General features: G+C 36.4%; 2 protein-coding genes across 3 annotated transcripts in view; both read right to left on the bottom strand.

The window, feature by feature from the left end:
* The window catches only part of LOC125057200 (arylalkylamine N-acetyltransferase 1), a 29,434-nt gene extending 20,704 nt beyond the window's left edge, over positions 1 to 8,730 (bottom strand). Inside the window, exon 1 of the mRNA XM_047660722.1 lies at positions 8,710 to 8,730. Within this exon, the coding sequence (XP_047516678.1) occupies positions 8,710 to 8,715 (6 nt within the window). The 5' untranslated portion in view covers positions 8,716 to 8,730. The remainder of the gene's footprint in view (positions 1 to 8,709) is intronic.
* A 3,139-nt stretch (positions 8,731 to 11,869) lies between these two features.
* On the bottom strand, positions 11,870 to 18,361 carry LOC125057319 (zinc finger CCCH domain-containing protein 14). Of its 2 annotated transcripts, none has more exons than XM_047660962.1 (12): positions 18,114 to 18,361; positions 17,672 to 17,714; positions 16,333 to 16,500; positions 15,632 to 16,221; positions 15,211 to 15,521; positions 15,051 to 15,131; positions 14,869 to 14,974; positions 14,668 to 14,795; positions 14,419 to 14,586; positions 13,156 to 13,778; positions 12,728 to 12,874; positions 11,870 to 12,105 (listed from the first exon to the last, which is right to left on the bottom strand). In XM_047660962.1, exons 1-12 carry the CDS (start codon positions 18,150 to 18,152, stop codon positions 11,906 to 11,908), a joined length of 2,604 nt encoding a protein of 867 aa, XP_047516918.1. In that variant the 5' UTR covers positions 18,153 to 18,361; the 3' UTR covers positions 11,870 to 11,905. The 2 variants fall into 2 exon arrangements, with proteins under 2 accessions (XP_047516918.1, XP_047516919.1); XM_047660963.1 differs by having other exon boundaries at positions 14,419 to 14,583.
* Between the last annotated feature and the right edge of the window lie 2,550 nt (positions 18,362 to 20,911).

Genomic DNA, 20,911 nt, shown 5'->3' with positions numbered 1-20,911 from the left:
AATTTCAATATTTTTCATGGAATTTTCCAGTGATAGGTTTCCAATTCTTTGGTGCGCTAAATCCAATTCTAATTTTAATTTATTTATTTGTTCCAATAATTCGGAATATTCGTATACATTTCTTGTAGAAATGTCGGGTAAGCTTCTAACTTCATAACAGTCATAGTTCGATTGAGTTGAGGTAGATGAAATGTTAAGGGATTCAATGGATCTTCCCTTTTTTCTTCTTATTGTAACGTAGGCATCCTCCATTGTGAGAAAAAATTAAAAAAAAAAAAAAAAAAATAGTTAAGACGAACAATTTTATAGCCGTCGTGATTTGAACCGGGACGTTTCAAACTATATGTTAGTTTCTTGGCAAGTAGATAACACAATTAGCCAACTGGCCTATTACAAATATTGTGAAATTAAGCCATATATTTCAATTTGTATAGATTGCTTAGAAAATCCGTTACAATTCAATTGAGGTGGGTCACCTTGGAGAACAAAGGATTCACTTAATTTATACGTTTCTTCACTTTTATCATCGGTCACTAGTTTATAGCACTTTACTGGTTTGTAGATTGAGTGGAAATTGTATTTCCAAGCAAAAATATAATTTTATATGAAATGTTAGGGCTAAAAATTTTTATTGTTATTATTGTCACTGTTTCATAAAAAAAATACTTGTAGAACACTACCACCACAAAGATAACTTTAAGAAACCTCACTGAGTTACTTTTTATTTGAAATAACGCGATTAAATTGACGATAAAGTAAATTAAGATGACGACGTTCATTCAATTTCTTTGGAGTCACCAACCAAGGAAATCTAAAATTTTTAAACAGAATACAAATACATTTTTTTTAGGTTTGTTCGTAATTAAAACGTAGGTAACATTTTTGCTAATTATACTTATATAGGGGCACTGATTCGAGTATTCTAAATATGTTTTTTAACGAAAACGTTACGAATATAAGCAAAACATAATACAACAATACAACGTATATTATGTGTGTCTGTCTATTGGTGTTGGTATTAAGATAGATACAGTATTATTTTTGATCAAATTAAATATATAATTATGGCGTCTTGAGAGATATCGATTTATAACATGTTTAAGGTTAAGAGGTTGTAAAGAAATTATAAGTTTAGATTTGGCAATCGTCTAACTTCTAAACTAAAACCGTTCAGAAGCGTCAAGTTTATTCTTTGTTAACACAATAAAGGTTAATTAACATTTCCTAGTGCTAATTACAGTTTCGACAGCGATGTAATATGTTAATTGTAATATGTTAATAATATTTTTTATCTTATCTATAACAAATAGCTTGCAGCGAATACGTGAACCTTGAGCACAATTTAATAACATTAATCGAGCCAAATCTAACCTTTTAGCAGCTTAACATACAAAGTATATTTTATCAGTGTAACTTAAACTACAAGATAATTTTGATAGTAATAAGTAAGGTTATGAGAATCGGCATTATGTACAAACGTCAATTAATACGTTTTTAGCTCGTTATTATATTCGTGAAGTGAACTCGCTTCGCTAAGTCGAATTCTCATTTAGAATAAAGAAATTAATTAACAGGAGCTCAATGCAAATAAAACCTAGAATAGTTTACTTAAATGAGAATATCTATATCACATTTATAAAAACCGGCCGTTGCTATTTTAGTCTTTTAGCTAATTTAAATTAAACGGTTTTTTTCAGTTTTTGTATCCTGGAATCAATTTTCATATGTAATACAACTAATAATAAGGTATTATTAGCATATTAATGACTGGAAGTTGTATGTCGAGCGCGAAGACCTTTAGTGAGTTAACCTTTCTGCGATCTATTTTTCGCTTCACGGGAAATTATTTCCTTATTTTAAATTTTCTATTTATAGCAACTATATAGTAATATATAACAGGTTTCTGATATGATGAATAATCAGTGACATAACGCAAAAAGTGAAAGATTATTACTAAACGATTGGTTGTACAAATTAGAATTAGAGAGAGAGAGAGATATATTTTTTACAAAAAATGTGACAAAAAGATTCATAACAAAATTTTATCCTCGGAGCCGATTGCGTAGATACCCTTGTCGAATATTGCCATTATTAATTTATTATCAAATAATGCAAAGTGGTTAAAGTTGACATTAGAACGAGCACCACACATATTTTACAAAATCCAGGCTCTGAACGAACAGTTTAATTATGCAAAACCATTGACGTTAATCCGTTTAATAAATACAACAGAAGGTTAGATTATTAAGAGGTTAATAAGTACATATCTAAACGTAAATGGCATAATAACATGCTTTATGACAGCCTGTCATCGACAGATTATTCGTTATGACTGTAACATTCTAATATACGGTAATATTCAATAGCGACTAGCAGAAAAATATTTTGTTTACGGAGAATTGTTTATTCAGATTAATCGTACATTTAAATATAAATCTAACAGAATTGTGTGTGTGAACACTTAGGATATAATAATAGAAGTATTGCAATCGTTCCGAGATTTTATATTATACGATTTAAACAACTTTTCAAAAACCTTAGCACACAGTTTTTACAGTTTTATTTGTAAAGTATATGACGTTAATACGACGAAGTCACTCTCTGACATCTCGAACACGTTTTTTCTATTCAATTATGTCAGTGTTCGTACTTTCGTTACTGACAAATACGCCCGCTGAACATTGCTAAAGTTCTGACCACCTGAAACCTTCTGTGTAAAATATATACATGTTACATATTATTATCACCTAATATAAGCATATTCATTCATAGAATGTGGTAATTCTTAGGAAATGTGTATGTCAACAACCTCTGGAATTCGTTAGGCAAGAGAGGATAAGTGTATGTATATGTCGCAGTAAAGTAGTTAAATCAGAGAGTTCATTGAATCTCTAGACAGTTAATTAAATATAGATTTTCAATCAACTCGCTAAAGAACCGTCAGACAAGTGACTGAACGAAACGTTTAACGAGTTTCCTAAACGTTCCTAGACAACAAGACGCATTTCAACTTTGGTAGGGTGGCCAAGATATTTGATTGGAAAAAATGTGTGCGTGTACTAGTGTACACATGCATAAGCTAAAAATGTGCTTTTGATTACAATATCATGGACCACCCGATTATATTCCTCATTTTTTTAAAGATTAATAAAAATAATAATTTCGAATAAATAGTAGGCCTTGGGCGATACTTGAAAAAGTAGAAATTGGTTTCTACTCAACATTTAATTTTTTACTCACAACAAAAAATACATCAAAAATCTTTGTTTCTCTTATAACTGTTAAGTAAATCATTATTTAGCTTTGCAAAAATAATTTAAACTTTAGTAATTTTTTTGCAAGAAAAGATAAAAAACATGTAATTTGTTGTTGTTGTTTTATGCATATATTTTAATTAGAGTATATTTAAGTAGTTTATTTTTAGTGACATTTAATAATATAACTGTATATTTATAAATAAACTGATAAAGTAATTGTTTCCTTAAATAATACACGACGTCAATGATATTTAACAGGATCTGTTGTTTTAAAAAGCAGCCTGAATTCTAGAAAATATGTAAATTCACGAACTTCAACATTCCAACGCATTCAACAAACGCGTAACTTTATTGATATACCTATATATACTTAATAGTAATCTCACGAGATTGATTTGTTACTTGTAACTGGTTCGTTGTCTGATCCCTCAGACTCTCTCTCCCTTTAAATATTGGGAAATACATATTTACAAATTTTCTTGCACTACAAGTAAATAATATTACGTGTATATAATCAAGTTATAATATAAACGGATATTAATTTAATATGCATCTAATTATGTAATATTGTATGAAGTAATTGTGTTTATGCAAATAATTGTCAATCGAATCACGTGGAATGCCACGCTGGCTTCAAGAATCATTGAATACGATAAATTAATAAAGATTTGCCCTACAAAAGCCTGAGATTTATGACAAAGCAAGCTTTATTACGGCTACATCGTTATTAAAGTAATCAATGTTTCGGTACGAGTCAGTACTTACAGCTATTTTTAATATTTACGTTCTCACCTAACCTTCAACATTTTGTGAACCGATTTTAAGAACTTTCTGCATTTTGAATTTCATGCTGGTGGATTACGACTGTATTCACACGGGCCGATTAAATAATTAATTGCGACCTGCGACCCAATGGGATCTTGCCTTGACCTAGAGACTCAAAAACACTTGTTATTCAACTTGCTTCATCCACATCTTGACGTTTGAGATTAATGATGCTGGGGTTAAAAGCCGTGTAGCACAGTGGTTCATATAGGACTACAACAACAGACGGACAATTTTGTCATTAGGAGCGTAAATTTTTAACATTTAAAATGGTTTGTTCCGTTTATTGGTCCACAATCCTCCGATACTTTGACGTCGTAATGGCTCCAAGCTACATTACGTCATTTGACTTTGGCTGGAGCAATTACTTTTATAGTCTAGTCGACAAGTTGAAAATGGAACAAAATAGAGATACTGCTCTTAAAATTATGTGCGATAGCTCATTGGATCCGGAATAACGTCTAGAAAAATGTGCTAAAAGCGTGTATTAGCACATAAAAAATTGCAAAAGTTATAGACAATTAAAGATGAAAAAAAAATGGCATTTAGTTTTTTGCCAATATTTAATAAACTATTAATATTTAAGAAATTTCAAATAAAGATTCTGAAAGAGGAGGAAATTTTCAATACTCCAAACTCCCGGAAAAATTTATCAACAAATGGCGGGAATTTTTTTTTTGCAAATCAATAAATACCTTGTATTAATAAAAAAACGATTATATGATGATTTAGAAAAAAAAAAATTTTTTTAACAACATTACATGGATTTTTAAGTTTTTGTTTAAGTAAAAAAAATGTTATAAACAAAGTATAAATATTTTTTTAACTTTTATGGCACGATCTTGTTAAGTATGTATGTAACAAAGGCTCTAAAGCGAAGCGAAGCTCGAAGCGAAATATTTTTACTACCATTATTTAAACATTTTTTTTCACTTACAATTAAGACGGTCGTTCGAGAAAATTTCGTTAGTTAACAATTATTTAACTTGTTGAAAAATTAACTTTAAGTAAAATTTTCAACGGGAATAAATTAATTATAGTTTTCAGAACACACCATAATTTTTTCAAATTAAAAAAAAATATTCAATGCCTTAAATAAATTAATTAATGTGCCGTAGTCGCTTTTGACGCCACGCGCGAATCCTAAAAATGTCACCCGCAGACCTATTTTCAGCGTTAAATTAAAACTATAAATAATGGAGATAGAGTTCCGGGAGTTAGGAGTTTTTTATTGGAAATTTCCTCCTCTTTCAGAATCTTTATTTGAAATTTCATAAATATTAATAGTTTATTAAATATTGGCAAAAAACTAAATGCCATTTTTTTTTCATCTTTAATTGTCTATAACTTTTGCAATTTTTTATGTGCTAATACACGCTTTTAGCACATTTTTCTAGACGTTATTCCGGATCCAATGAGCTATCGCACATAATTTTAAGAGCAGTATCTCTATTTTGTTCCATTTTCAACTTGTCGACTAGACTATTAATTTATTTAGGCTATGTTACACTAATCTGATTTAACCATACAATATACAAAATAGAGCAGAACCAAGGTGCACGAGGAAGATTTTTCTCCATTATCCTATCCTATTCAAGTTATTTTTCCGCCATTAAGAATCTCCATTTCTATACAATAAATGCAAATTCACTTTTTCGGAATACAAAATATCTCAAAAAAGAAACAAAACATGTGGTTTTGCTCACATGTAGAGAGGCGCCTACCTCTCTCTCTCTCTTAACCCGGAGAAAGTGGGTTCAAACTCTGATTCTTTATACACATAAATTAATATTTGCTGGTGGAAAATCTGCTCCCTGAACATGCTTCGAAGCTAATATATATAAAACGCAAACTCAGACATATTATCTGACTGCCATGCTATTTGATTATATATCTTTTCAGCACCTACTCAAAATTTATCCATTTATAAATAATAAAAACAGATATCATTACAAGCGGCTTGTTTATTAAGCTTATATTAAGATCAAACTTAGTTTAATGTCATTCGTTTACCGGTCATATATATATCAGTCATTTATATTTAGTTACTAGGCGGCAAGTTATTTTTGTTACCTGACATGTTCTCAGATGTGTGGTTACTCCAAGATGTTTATCATTAAATAACTATTAACGCATTCTTCGAGAACCTCATTTACAACTTGGGAATAGCCGCATTTAATTAATGGAATAAAACTGCAGCCACTTCCTGTAAAAACCCACGCTGATCCGGCTGCTGTCAATATACGGATGTATTTTAGGTATTATGTTGTATGTACGGGCTGTTCGGGGTATTTGTTGTGTTTCCCCAAGGGAGTCGGTACGTAATAAGTTTAAGGAATTTAATATTATGACATATCTAGTCAATATATTCTTGAAGCCTTGTTGTTTGTACACAAAAATTTAAGCGATTTTAATACAAATGGTGACTTTCACCAGTATAATACTCGAAGGAGAACTGATCTAACCATACCTACTACCAACTAGGCTCCAGAAGATAAACCACTCCATATATGGAAATTGTATTCGTTTTTACAACAAATTCACAAGCGAAATTAGAGAATTATCTCTGAATAACTCTCGTTAAACGTAAATTAATCAATAAAACTTTTTAAAATTTAACGAATATTTAATTGATCTTAATTCTTGGGATTGATTTGCTCCAGTTCAAACAATGTGTGTATGACTCAAAACTTAGCTATTAAAAAGAGTGGCAGAGAGTTTCTTGCCAGTTCTTCTTGGCCGCTCTACGCCCGTGACTTGCGAACTGGTAGTAAATGTAAATTTAGGATTAATTAACATATTTTCTGCTGGCGTTCATAAGTGTAATTTTTTTTATGATTGGACAATTCACACTAATTGACCTATTCCCATGCTAAGCTGGTGAAGCTTGTGGTTTATGGGTACTAGGCAACGGATATACATACATACTATCGATAAATAGACATGTAAATACATATTTAAACACCCAAGACCTAAGCACAACACCAAATGCTCATCACATCGAAGTTTGTCTCAGACGGAGATCGAACCCGGGACCCATGGATTCGCAGTCAGGGGCACTAGAGCCGTCGAATTTGTTTACCTATGTGAATAAAATTATTTTGAGTTTGAGTTATCGGAACTTGAATGGGGAAATCCACGTGAAAATGGTAGTTAATAAATTCTTGTGAATGTTAAATATCTTACGTTTAAAATGGTATAGTCCAATAAGTTTTTAATTACTTTTATCCAAGTCTATTTTAAGTTGAGAAGCTTCCACAGCGCGGAGCAGATTACGAGAGAAGTCGCGGCGACCACTAATCATTGAGCCACGTCACAAGTGAAGGTTACATAGTGTTTGTTTATGTATAAACCCGAACAGTTGACGTAATTAAACTTTTTTTTATTTTTAACGACTTTCGAATAGGTCAAGACAAAATAAGGTTTGCCCTTGACATTTGCTAACTTCATATTTTAATAAGAGTGGTTTACTGTGAGCCAATATTTTAAAGAGAAGTGTCTAATGCGTTTTAATGAGGCACTCAGTGCCAGCTAGAATACTTAGATTGAATAGTGAATGTACTAGGTGCGACACATGGGCAGTTCTAGAAAAATGAATAGGAGTCATTGTAATCGGTAATTTAAGACACCTTCCTGAATGGCAATGTCCGCTTCCGCAATGAGCTAACATTAAAAGCCTTGAACATTGGTCCTAATCAAATTTGAAGCGCCACCGACCACTGCAAATTACACAAAGCAAGCTAGCCTTATCCCGCCTACATTCCTAGACGGTGAAAGGTGCATAGGAACATTCCAATGTACATTTAATAACGACCTCTGTAGTGTGCTTAAAGCCTAGAGGTCTTGTTTTATTGTAAAGAGACAGGACAGCTTTTAAAACTAGAACGTGTTAAATCAAAAAGCTTAGATAATAATAGCACGAGTTTACATTTAATATTTCTTTGTTACTGAAATACATATTGGTTTGTAATTGTATCTTATCTATATAATGTAAGGCAATATATTGATCGTTTTCACTAGCGAAATATTAACAAATTCGCCAAAAAGCGGTGAAATTTATCAAAAATAATTAAAAGCTGTTAAATATTTTGTTCCTACAAAGCTCACTTGTCGAATAGGCTAATTGATAATTTGAGGTATTCTCGTTAGGAGGTAATAGGTTGCGATTATTTAAACCTCAAATCCAAATTAAGCAAAACTGAACCATTTTTGAGATATTGTGTTTTTAGCTATTTTTCAAAATGAGTCAATAATGCAATATCACAAATTTTCCAAAAGCACGTGTCTAATGTATTTAAATTTTTTCTTATGATTTATAAAAAAATTAAACATTGGTTATTTATCAATATTAAAGTATCAATAATCGGTCCAAATTTAAACATACAAGACTTCAAACTATATTATTTAATTATTTTTCCACTTAAATGCCTTAAAAAACGTTACGAAACTTGGCTTGCAGGTTTCAAAACATAGGTCTCAAACAATGCAAAATAACGAACTAAAAATATTAAAAAAATATCCTACTACCTTCTAACGTCGAATTAGCAATAGCCCTGTATCTGTAAACTTTAAAACTGTTTCAGTTTAAATATATTACTTTAAAACAAGTAAGTTAGTAACTACTTACCGCCATAATCTGTAGGTAGGTTTAATGTTGCTTTTAAAATAATAATAAAAAAATTAAACGATCCCTGAGCTACAGGCCCCGTACTGAAATTGGACTATAAGTGATAGCAGGATGATAGGGAGACGAGTCTATCGTCTATCATTAATTCATTAGTTTAGTGATGTGAGCACTCGAGTAATATTCGCAAATAAGATTCTATCGGAGAACTCAAATACAATTTGTATAAATATCAAAAACATATTGGACATTAAATTAATTGCAATGTGTATGCGCGGTGTATGCAAAATTCGATATTTATGACGACGGCAAACCATGGTAAGAGCATGTATTAAGTAATTGTTTCGGAAATTAGCTAAAAGTCCGTGCGAAATAATTGCTTTTTCAATGACTATTTTCACAAGTTAGAGTTTACTATCTGCCTGGGCATTGGCTTAAGCCCAGTAATACAGGTAATACTTAGGTGTGAGCTACTACCGGGGTCCACAGATAGCGGTCAGTGGAACGACCGTAAGATATTGCGGTTAGCTGCTTCATGCAGTCCCCGACCACACACCGGCAGCGTTAGAGGGTGTGGCACCTGATAGAGCCTTTCCTATGGGCTACAAAGATCCAGTGAAAACTTTGCGACATACCGAGTCAATGCCGCCAGTAAATAAGCATTATATCTTTCGACTACGAGCAGTTGGTAGGACCAGAAAACAGCGATGTGAAAGGCAACGGAAACCACCACATAAATTTTTCCAGGATATAATTATGGCTGAAACAAATATAACTATGGCCCTTAGTCCCAGGCAGACCTTAAGTGGTCAGAGGCTGCGAAGAATCTCCGGGTCAGCCATGAAGATTGCAACTTGGAACGTCCGCAGTTTATACGAAGAGCGAAAGATGGATAATCTTTTACAGGAAATGAATAGATTGGATTTGGATATACTCGGAAAAAATATCATCATACCCAAAGATAAGACTGGCAAAGTAATCTTGGTATGGGGATTATGTTCAGAAATTGCTGAGTTAGATAGGAAGTATGACGGGTTTGGTATGCATAAGAAGATTAAAGAACTCGTAATAACTAAACATCAGGGACGCAGCGAAATGACACTTTTTAAAAACATGACGACATGCTTAACACGTGAAAATTGTATTTTACTCGCATGAAACTGGTAAGTAAAAACATAAAGGTAGCGGTTCCGACGAGGCACCTGAACTAGGTTGGACAAATGATATAAAGTACGTGAGATTATTGTAGATAAATAAAATATATCGACGTAGGAAAGCACATTTGCTGTAAGTAGACATATTGCAATTGTTCACCAGAGCCAAAAAACTTTATTAATTTCGGAAAAAAATTAATAGTGTCTGACCTATCCATGATATTGCTACCATTTTTGAAACATATATTTATTTAACTGCCAGTCACCATTTGCAATGTAAACTTTTTATCCAAAGTTACTATAAGTACGTGTTTGGCTAGTTACAGCAAACAGTTTTTTAAATCACAAACCTTTAAAACGCTGTAACTAAGGAAGAAAAATGTACGCGCGGAAATATTATCAATTTACAGGCGGTAAATATGCTGTATGCAGTACATTTATGTATTTGGGTACTTTCAATTGCAATTCAAGATGTAAGATTAGCTGTTTAGTGTTTATAATTATGATTAGATCTAGAAATGCAGTGGGTCATTTGGTAATGTAATGTTTGGTTGAAATAAAATGTCGTAAATGGTAAAAAAAAACTAAAACTGTAGGTTCCCTAAACTTGCTGTAAGTAAACGAATGTGAAAATCACACGCCGCTGAAATGCTGTAAGTAGCGTTAAGTTTTTAAATGGGAAGAAGTAAGTATTTGTAAAGAAAAAAATGCAGATTTTCTTTTGCTGTAAGTACAAAATGTCTGAAATGACTAGATTTTGGTCTACATACAGCATTTAATCTTGCTAAAAAAAATATAAGTACGGGCGTTTTCAACGGCGTATGTAATTTTTTTTTCATCGTAGAGACACAGGACCCGGGTCATTCGATGCGTCTTTTTTTTCTGATTCTAATGGCAGGAAAAAGTCACTTTAGGTATTTTGTCTACTTACAGCAAATATGCTTTCCTACGTCGATATATACATTTTTTAAAACATCGGTTTATTTATTATTTCAATTACGAGGTATAGTCGGTTTTTGCTATCTGTCCTACATGAAGTACCAACTTCTATTATAATAAAAATTCAAGGCAAACTGTGTAGTGTGGAATGTTCGCCGAAATATTTATTGTCAAATTACAAACGATTTCCTAATGTAGGCAGACGATTGGTTCCAATTGCTTGTGACAGAATGATTTATTGAAAGTCATATACGTACACATATTTAACTGATATGTTTTTTTTAAGCCTTAAGCGAAAACAATAATAACTTTGGATGATTTTGGGTGTAGAAAATTGTTTTCCACATTGTTTTATTTTACGACTAAAATAAATTAATTAAATATGGCCACCGATCGGCCTTTCTGCCTCGTTTCAGTAGTATGCACCGGGTGACGAAGGCTTGTAGCTTAAGTTTAATTTTTACATTTCCTGTGAGTTGCCATCAGTCAATCCCCACTTATCACCACATCGCTTACTGTCGCACACCTTATTCACCTAACCTATCATTGTACATCTTTTTCTGCTAATATATTTTTCAGAGTCGGTGACCTGCATACACGCAACCTCAGAGTCATACGGCGAAGGGGAGGAAACCTCGCCTTAGCCAAGAAATGGTCCCACCCGTAACTTCCCATATTTGTTGCGCTATCCCCAGATAACACAGTTTATTCACGTAACTAAATCATGGACATGACATAGGCAAAGTACTTTTACCTGTAGTCGATAAAGCGAGATATTTGTATAAAACTCTCGTACGGACATTTGCTCTACATTTTAACAGGCGCGTTTTTATTTTATTAAAACATAATATAACTGAAATAAGATGTATTTCAGACAATAAGTATGGAGTCTGGCTTTAATCTTTCACGACTGGGAAATATCCCACTTGTATTCATCAGAAACATCCGGGTTCTATTGTTGGATTGATTCGTTATCTAACGTCATTAACTTCGAAGCGTTAATTAATTATTTGCCGTTATAACATTCACACTAGCAAAGAGCACTCGGCCGATAAAATAAAACACAAAAGGACTCCTAATATATATAATTAATGATATAATATGTTTCAAAGAGAATACATCTTTCCCGGAACGTCCGTGTGGTAGAAATTGCACTCGAGCTTGTTCGCGCAGGCCTTCCCGAAGCGACAGGGCTTCGGATGGTAGAAGTGGCACGAAGGGTTCGCGCAGCTCGGATAAAACTTGCACAGGTTGGGAATCGAACTCGAAACGGATTTGAAGTTCGCGGCGGGGACCACGTGGGAGGCTGCAATCGGATTCAATGTGTTACAACTCTTTTTGAAGTTATACTTCTTTAGGCCCGTTATGAAAAATTGATGAGAGTGAAATTTTACGATGCGCGCGCACCGTGACACAAAATTAACAGAATGAAGTTAGTGGCGCATGATGGCACGCCCGCCTCCTCTGTTCCCTGTGTATTTATATTTATAATATTTATCCACATGCTTTGAGTTTCTACATTTAAAACACGTGTTTTCATTTTGTTTTCATTATACAAGTGCGAATTTTATATGTGAGTCTGAATTATAATCAGAAGTGATTTAAATTGAATATTTAAATCAATACTAATTAAAATTATAAAATATTTGTGAAAAAACTGTGCTCATCAACCTTCCTAAGTGCTTCATTACAATTGAGGTTAACTATGCGTATGTATTATTAATAATGCCAAAGAAGTATAACTTCTTACGCGCGTACATAATTACACGCAACTTTTTTTTTATAGAACAGGGGTCAAACGGGCGGGAGGCTCATCTGACGTTAAGTGATACCATCGTCCATGGACACTTTCAATGCCAAAGGGCTCGCGAGTGCTTCGCCGGCCTTTAAAACTAAAGTTGTCGGACGAACGATCGCGAAGTACCAACCGACGGAGGGCGCGTCGTGCGCGTAGACGCAGCCTCGGCGCGTGCAAGAGGCGGCGAACTTGCAGCGAGGGTGCACGAAGGCGCACGAAGGCCCGAAGCGGCACGAGGGGAAGGCTCGGCACCACGAGCCTCGCACGGCCTGCGACACTGTCGAGGGGAGTGTGTTCATTCATTTGAACGCGCGATGGAATGGCGGCTGACATGGAGATGATTTTGTGATGGTGATAAACAAGTTGGAGAGTGAAATTTAAATGTCGTTTCTTTGTATTTTACAGAAAAAAATTTGTGGGTTATTTTTTGTTGAAATTTTCAATAATATATCTTATATATATATATATATATAGATAATAGGGCGACGCGATGCTCTACCGAGACACCTAAATAATGAAAATGGCTACTGGAATGGATGGAACATTCGGAATACTCACGCGGTGGCACCGCATCGTATTTGTGCGAGTCGGAGACGGTGATCAGCGAGACGGACTGACCGTCACTGCTCGCGCTCACCGTCCTCTCTCGTCGCGCGTCTCTGTCTCTCTCTTTCTTGTCGACGTCGAAGACTATCGGCGACGCCCTTCTCTTTTTGACCGCAGCTCCGCCCGAATGCGGTAGAGACGCATTCGGTTCTACGTCACTCTTTCTCTTTTCTGCCTTTTCGTTTTCCTGTTTTATAATAACTTGAGTGCCGCTATCTTCGCTCGTGTCGCTCAGCCGTTTCTTTTGACTGACGGCTGACGAGACGGGCCCTTCCTTCTCTTTCGGCTCCTCGTCGACTTCGGGTTTCTTTTCGTTCACTTTGTCGTCGACTTGTGCCGTTTCGACGTCCGTTTTTAGGGCATCCGACGCCTTCACAGGTTCACTTTTATCTTTTTTGTTTATTTCTTTTTCCTTCGTCGTTTCCGGTGTTAGCTTTTCTGGTTGACCGTCGTCGTCATCTAATAGACCTTCCGTCATAAGCTTTTTGGCCAGGAACGCGTTCGGATGGTAACCGTCCATTGTAACTATAAATTGCGTGTCTTTGTCTTTGTCGACAGTCGGATTGTGTATGTTTCTGAAAAAAAAAAACAATTTCTGCTTGTATAGTGCGGTAATGCCTCATGCCGGACACAGGAAATGGAAAAAGTATGGATCGATATTACATATCTATACTATGATAAAATAATAGTAACCGCGTATCCATACCTTTAATCAAAATATTCAATTAATTAAATGAATTAGGGCAATCTGATCTGTCTGTCCGTATATACCTTACATATATATAGATAATAGACACACTGACAGAATTAAATGGCTCGGTGACAGGAAAAGAGTTGTCAATGTTTCAAGTGGATTCAAGTTCTAATTCAGAAATAGGTCTCTTTAAATTATGTGAAGAATCCTTAATGATTAAAGCTTTTTCAGAAAACGTTTGCCTTCTTTGTTTAAATTATTATTTATAAATGTCGACTTCGCTTCAGCGGCTATTCGACATTGTCGACTCTTTGATTTCAAGTAATTATATCAGCCGGAGGACGCGCCGAAGCCCAGACACAGAAATAAGTTTGGAGCGTCGCCGGTTTAACGAGGGGGTTTTCACATTAACATAATTAGAAGGGAAAGCTTTCGTTTCAATTACGAAATATTTTATAAAGTATTTGTCGCATAAAATAAGTTCACACGACTCTTAAAAAGAACGAAAACAAATAACTCACATGGCTTCGACTACGAGCGAATCCTCCGCGGCGGAGGCGGAGGCGGCGGCGGAGGGGAGGGCGGAGGCGGCGCCGCTCCGAGTGGGGACGTAGGCCGAGTTCGAGATCCTCTCGCTCAAGGGAACCGGAGAGTATTCGTCCTTCGCCCTCGTGCTGCTCACGAACCTACTGCAACATAAGAGATTTCCTTTGAAGCACACCCGCGAAGCTCCCGCTCGCGCTTCCGAACGGACGCTCCGGATGACTCACTGCGCTTCGTCGGGCCGTCCGTCGGCGGCCACGCGGATCACGATCTTCTCGGGATCGACGCAGCGGCGCATGGGCAGCACCAACGCCCGCTTCACTTTGGACGGCTCCGTCTCCACTTTGGGGGGAATCTGCAACGGACGTGGGAGTTCAGTCGCGCTCATCGCTCGGCGGACGGGTCTCGACCGAGGGTGGGGCACTCACGTTGAGCAGGCTCTTGTGGGCGTCGGCGACGGCCCTCAGCAGCAGGTTGGAGGTGGAGGCGTTGGCTCGCGGCCGAGGCCGGACCCGCCCCACGGACGCGCACACTCTGCGGACACACACACATTAAACACTTCGCCGCGCTCTCTGGGCGGAGTCGACCCGCCGAGGGCCGGGACGCTTACTTGGAAGTGAGCCTCTTTGCGCTTCCGTCGTCCGCCTTCCTGGTCTTGACCGGTTCCGCCGTCTCTCGTTCTGGAGTGAAGCTGGAATGATAAAATTGAGCTGCTCGTTTGTGAAGAAGCCCTTCTTGGGAAAATAAACTTGAACGAATTCGCAACTGACCTTTCGGGGCTTAACGATTTTCGTTTGCCCGTCTCCTTGACTTTCGAATCCTTGGCCGGATTCCGAGAGCCGAGCCGTTCCCTGATGGGGCGTTTCGGGAGATTCAATTCGATTTGGGGCAACGCCTCCGGGGGGTCTTTGGGGATCCTTAAAACGTCGACGGCCGAACTGTCTTTCGAACGTTCCGTGGGAATTTTCGGGATCTCGACGGGTCGGTCCGTCGGTTCCTTCGGGATAGATTTTTGTGTATTTTTTTGAATCAGTTTATCTTCTGAAACGACGAGTGCCGCTTTTGTTGGTTGACTAATTTCCTGAAATTTTATACACCATTAAATATAACACCATCGAACCGCGACAGTTTCCGAGTCCTCGGAACACCATTTCTGTTTGCGACTGAGACACAAAAATAGATCCAGGTCACCTGAAAGACATCCTCGGCAAAATCATTCATAAGCTCTTCGGCCTCAGTTCTTATTGTTAAAAAGTCTTCATCATCGGACATAGAATCTAACTGCTCCACCAATTTCTGCTTTAACCCTTGTATTTTGGCTTCGATTTCATTCATTTCTTTCAACGCACTCTCTCTCGGCACTTCATTCGAATTTGAGTCTGTCGCCAATATAGAAGCGGGATCTATTATTGGTAGAATCTGCCTCTCATCTTTAATTAAGGCTTTAGTTTCCGTAATTTTAATGTCATCTTTGTAATTATCGAGGTTAACTCCATGATTTTTGAGGATTTGACCAGCAAAAACATCAGTTATTGAGGGTTCGGAATTTTTTTCCATATTCATTAGCAGTGGTGGAATATTTGGGCGGATCCGCTCATGGCTCTTACTTCTCTTTTCTTTCTTATTTTTTTGTATTTTTTTTTCTTTCTTGTGTAGAAGCTTTTCTTTTTCTTTCTTTTTGGATTTTTTTAATAAATCACTCCTTTTTGACTTGTCTTTCTTTTCCTTTGATTTTCTGTCTTTTGATGCAGATCTTTCTTTTGCTTTCTGTTTGTCAATTTCTGAAATTATGTATAAAATATATTTATTGTAATAGAAAACCTGCTACTGTGCTTCAACAAATATTTTAAATTACTGGCTTTAACTATAATTCAATGTACAGAAATACATACTTAGTGGTGCCGCAACTGTAACTTCCTGCAATTTCTTTAAAACCTGGTGCAACCAATTCACAAACAGTTCTGTATTATCTGCAAGAAATAGTTGTAGGTCATCCTCCATTTGCATCTGAGTGCGTTTGTTAGCAACCATCACCATTACATAGTCAGGAAGTTCATCATCTGAAGAAATATTTAAACATCTTTTAATTAATTATGCAATTAATTATTCTTAGCTAAAACTGTGAAATAGGCAAACAATGGTGACCGCTATGTGCTATCACAGAGGGACTTCATCAGAGGGAATCAAGCAACTTATCCTATACATTTACAGATTCAATATATGAGTGCCGTAATATGTGATTTGAGATATGAGCATCTGAGCAAGTGTTTTGCTTTGAGATTTGTGTTACAAGGCAACAGATTCTCACACCTCAGACGAGACCTCAGTCAGTTTACTTGTATCTGTAGTTTTTGAAGCATTCTTTATAATTTATTTACAAGACATTATCACATTTTTTTTATAACCATGGGTCCGAAAAAGATGAGGTCTATTAAATTAGTGTGAAATTGAGAAAAAAAAAACTGAGGTGGTGTTGTGGCAATATATATACAGTCAAAACCGGTTATAACGACATTGAAGGGACCGTATAGTTGCCGACGTTATATCCGATAGTCGTTATAAGCAATGTCATATACACAAGTACAGTACATATGTATGAACATAGTTATCGATCTAGAATAGGTAAGTATGGGTTATAATATGGTATGTTAATATTATAATATGTAAACGAGTCAAAAAACAAACAAAAATATTTATTACGAAATAATTAGGTACAAAAGTAATCAGTCAGTCTGATTTTTTTTAGCCCAGTCTCAAATATGTTTTGCATTTTACGTTTCATACTCCTCAAGGTATGAGTATCACCAGTATCAAACTGTTGGTTAAAGGCAACAAATTTTATATGCGTAAAGATTCATTCAATGCTTATAAATAAGATTTAAAATCGTTTGTATTGTTTTGTTTTGCTGAGACAAGAAGCGGTTGATCGTTATAGCCGATGAATATCGATAAACTTTCGCCGTTGTAAGCGATATGTCGCTGTATCCGATGTTGTTATAAGCGGTTACTTTACTGAATAGTTTACTAGGGATTCGGACGGGACCATACAATCTGGTTGTAATAACCGATAGGTCGTTGTAAACGATGTCGTTATAAACGGTTTTGACTGTAGATATATAAATAAAATATTATGAAAATTATGTATTTTTGGATAATTCATAATGTTCATATGGAACTAAAAAACTTTTACCACACTAAGAAAAGAAATTAAGTAATTAATCATTTACTTACCAACATAGCATCCCAGTTCAGTCAACTTCGCCTTAATGGCAGACTGAAAAATATAGTTTAGTAAAAGAAAATATTCTACATATTTTGTATATTCATTAGTATTTTTTAAATTACACATTCTCATTACATTAATCTCTTCATTAAGTTGATAATAAATCACAGTACCTCAGATGCCAGAGACCCTAAAACACTAGGGTACATTATGTTGACCACTGCTCAAGCTATGTTATAAATTAGGCAAACAATTTGTGCCATTATTGATAGATCAGTAACATATTTTGAATGGTATAATTAACTCAGTAAAGCTTATATCATCAATAAATTAATTACATTGGATACAAGCTTTAAGTGAAATTGCGAAATATTATAAACATATATTTGGGTTCAAACTATTTTATAAAGTTGGAAATTATACTTATTATGATACATTTCTGAAACTTACGCGCATTTTTTGGCCAATTTCGCTACCGACCACATCCATCTTTGCTACTTTTTCTACACTTAATACTGATCAAACATATCACTCTTAATGTGCTTTATCTCTGAAACCACATTGTTTTGTAATAAATTTACGTTAAGTCTTACTTTTTAGTTTCTAATAGCAACAAAAGATATTTATTTTGGAAATATAAGTATTATATTATCCCAGTTTGCAATTTGCATTGAAAATCTGTGATTCTTTGAATTATATACTACTGTCAGTGTCAAGTGAAACATTTATTTGGATCTTGACAATGAAAGCCGACAGTGTACGTTCATAGAAACGTACAGATTATATATGTTATTAATGTCCAATGTACAAATTGCAAGCAATTGCAATTGCGCTTGTCATGAAACAAAATATGATTAGCATTAAGGTGCGTTTAAATTAAGCGCGGCAGCCGCGCGAGCCAACGTTCGACCAGAGTTGACGTTCATTTGCCGCGCGAGCCAATATGTAGATATAAATTTAGTTGGATGTGACAGCCGCGCGCGGCAGGCGATCCATCACGAACAGACCGCGGCAGATAGTCATTTTCTTTTTAGAGTTAGGATTTAGGAATCGGACGCATCATACCTCAGCGATTTATTATGGTATTGGGAGGATTTGCTGTTCCACAAAAATTCTTTAGCGCTATACAACTGTATTAGTAAACGGCACTTTTCGTTGTCCATTTTTACGTATTGGCCGAGCCAAATCACCAAAGCTACAACCGTCCCCACTGCGCGCGAGCGAACGACAGCGAGCGGATCGCCCCGCGCTACGTTCGAGCGAGACAATGTTCGCATCGCCGCGCGCGGCAATCCCGTCTGCATAGAGCGCGGCCGCCGCGCGTGCCAATTTTCGATGGTTTGCCGCGCTTAATTTATACGCACCTTTAAGTAGCATTGTTGGCACTGCCATCGCAAGCGTACGGTGTAATTAGACAGTGATGAAATAAAATGGTGAGAGTTAAAGTCGCTACACGGTCGAATTGGAAGAATTTTTTATCTATTTCGAAGTTAGGATAGTAAGCCGAGGAACACCATTAAGAAGAATAACATGCATTTGCTGCTGTTTTCGAAAATATTGTCCGACACCGACACCGGTCGCGTCTGAAGACTACTCACGGCTTATATGCTGCATAGGCAATAAATATGGTTAGATACAAATATGGTGGACTTATACGAAACGCTTTAATATAAAAACTACCAACTATTGTAAAACAGGAAATAAATAGGCTTATTATTATTATTAATATACGAAACGATTAGATAGCTCAGATCAGACACATTCACACATAAAGGAGTTATAAATAAATAGTTTCTAATCAATTTCCAATGTATAACTAAAATGTAGATATTTTTTTGGACTGCGAAACTTAGCCCCAGATTTTTTATACAACATATTATAAGTATAGACAAACGGACAGGAGACTGATGTGTCTTTCATGGGCGACGGTATCACTTTAGATCAGATGTGAAGGACCCTAAGTCGAATTGGTTTGGAAATATTTCAGTGGGCAGCTGGTTCCACATAGTGGTGGTGGTCGGCAAGACTGCCGACCACCACCACTATTCACATACACAACGCAGTACACAACGCACATAGTTGTTTCACAACGCTCAGTTGTGAAACGACGGACGTCGAGGTAATACGAATTGTATTTTGTAATCTGCCTTAACGTCCGATGATGAAACTCAGTTGCACTCCTCTGGACCCTCTCCATGGTAAATGCGGTAGAAGATACAGAGAGACCACACATCTCTACGCAACGCCAAGGAATCAAGCCGCTCGGAAAGGGATTGATTGTAGACGATTCAAATAGCTCTTTGTTGAATACGGTCAAGCGGAAGGAGCTGGTACAGGGGAGCTCCCGCCCAGAGGTGAAAACATTACTCCTTGTGGGGCCGAATTTGCGCATTATAAAGTTGTACGCGGTGGCCGTCTCGCCTTGCTGAGCACGCCAAGCTTCTTAGAGACTTAGCCTTTTTCTCCAAATGACCGCGAAATTGAATGTCATTCGATATGTCAACGCCTAGTATTCCGATGCTAGCTGAGGCTTTAATGAGAGAGTCTTCGAAGTGAGGAGTAGCGACGAAATGAGTTTTTTTTTTGCGGAAAGCGCGCAAACTTGTGTCTTCTTGGGGTTGAATTGTACTAGATTTAGTGTAACCCAGTCCGAGACTTCACGTAGCAGTTTTTTGACTTCAGACACAAGTTTATTCCGGTACTCATCGACAACTGCCCGGCCCACTGGCCGAAAAAGAGTATCCGTAGTCCTGTCCCTATCAATGAATGTTGTTAAGTTGCAGCATATCATTTATATGCAGAAAAAACAGGGTCGGGAATAGGACACAGCCTTGTAGGCCACCAGCGTTCACGGCTTAAGGTCGGACATGCTCTGTCGAGGACGACATTGATGCTCCGATCGATGAGAAAGTGGAAATCCAATTGCATAATTTCTCAGGGATTCTACAGGCTGGAAGCTTCGAGAGAAGCGCTTTTTGCCACACCGGATCGAAGGCTTTTGCTATATCCAAACTACCGCTAGCACTTCCCCCGTGGACACAATTGCCTCTGCTCATTTTTATGTATGGTATACAAGGAGGTACCCGCTGAATGACCACGACGAAAGCCGTACTAAAAATCGCTAATCAGATGGTTTCCAATATTTTCAAGACTTCTGTATTCGTTTTACTAACATTGTTTTCGTAAGCAAGCGGGTGAACCGTCTTTCTCTCAGTTTACTTGCCAATCTGAACTAGTCGTTACGCTGG

The sequence above is a fragment of the Pieris napi genome, chromosome 16 (genome assembly GCF_905475465.1).
Source record: "Pieris napi chromosome 16, ilPieNapi1.2, whole genome shotgun sequence".
NCBI classification, from domain to species: Eukaryota; Metazoa; Arthropoda; class Insecta; order Lepidoptera; family Pieridae; genus Pieris; species Pieris napi.
This window is presented reverse-complemented; position numbering and strand designations above follow the sequence as displayed.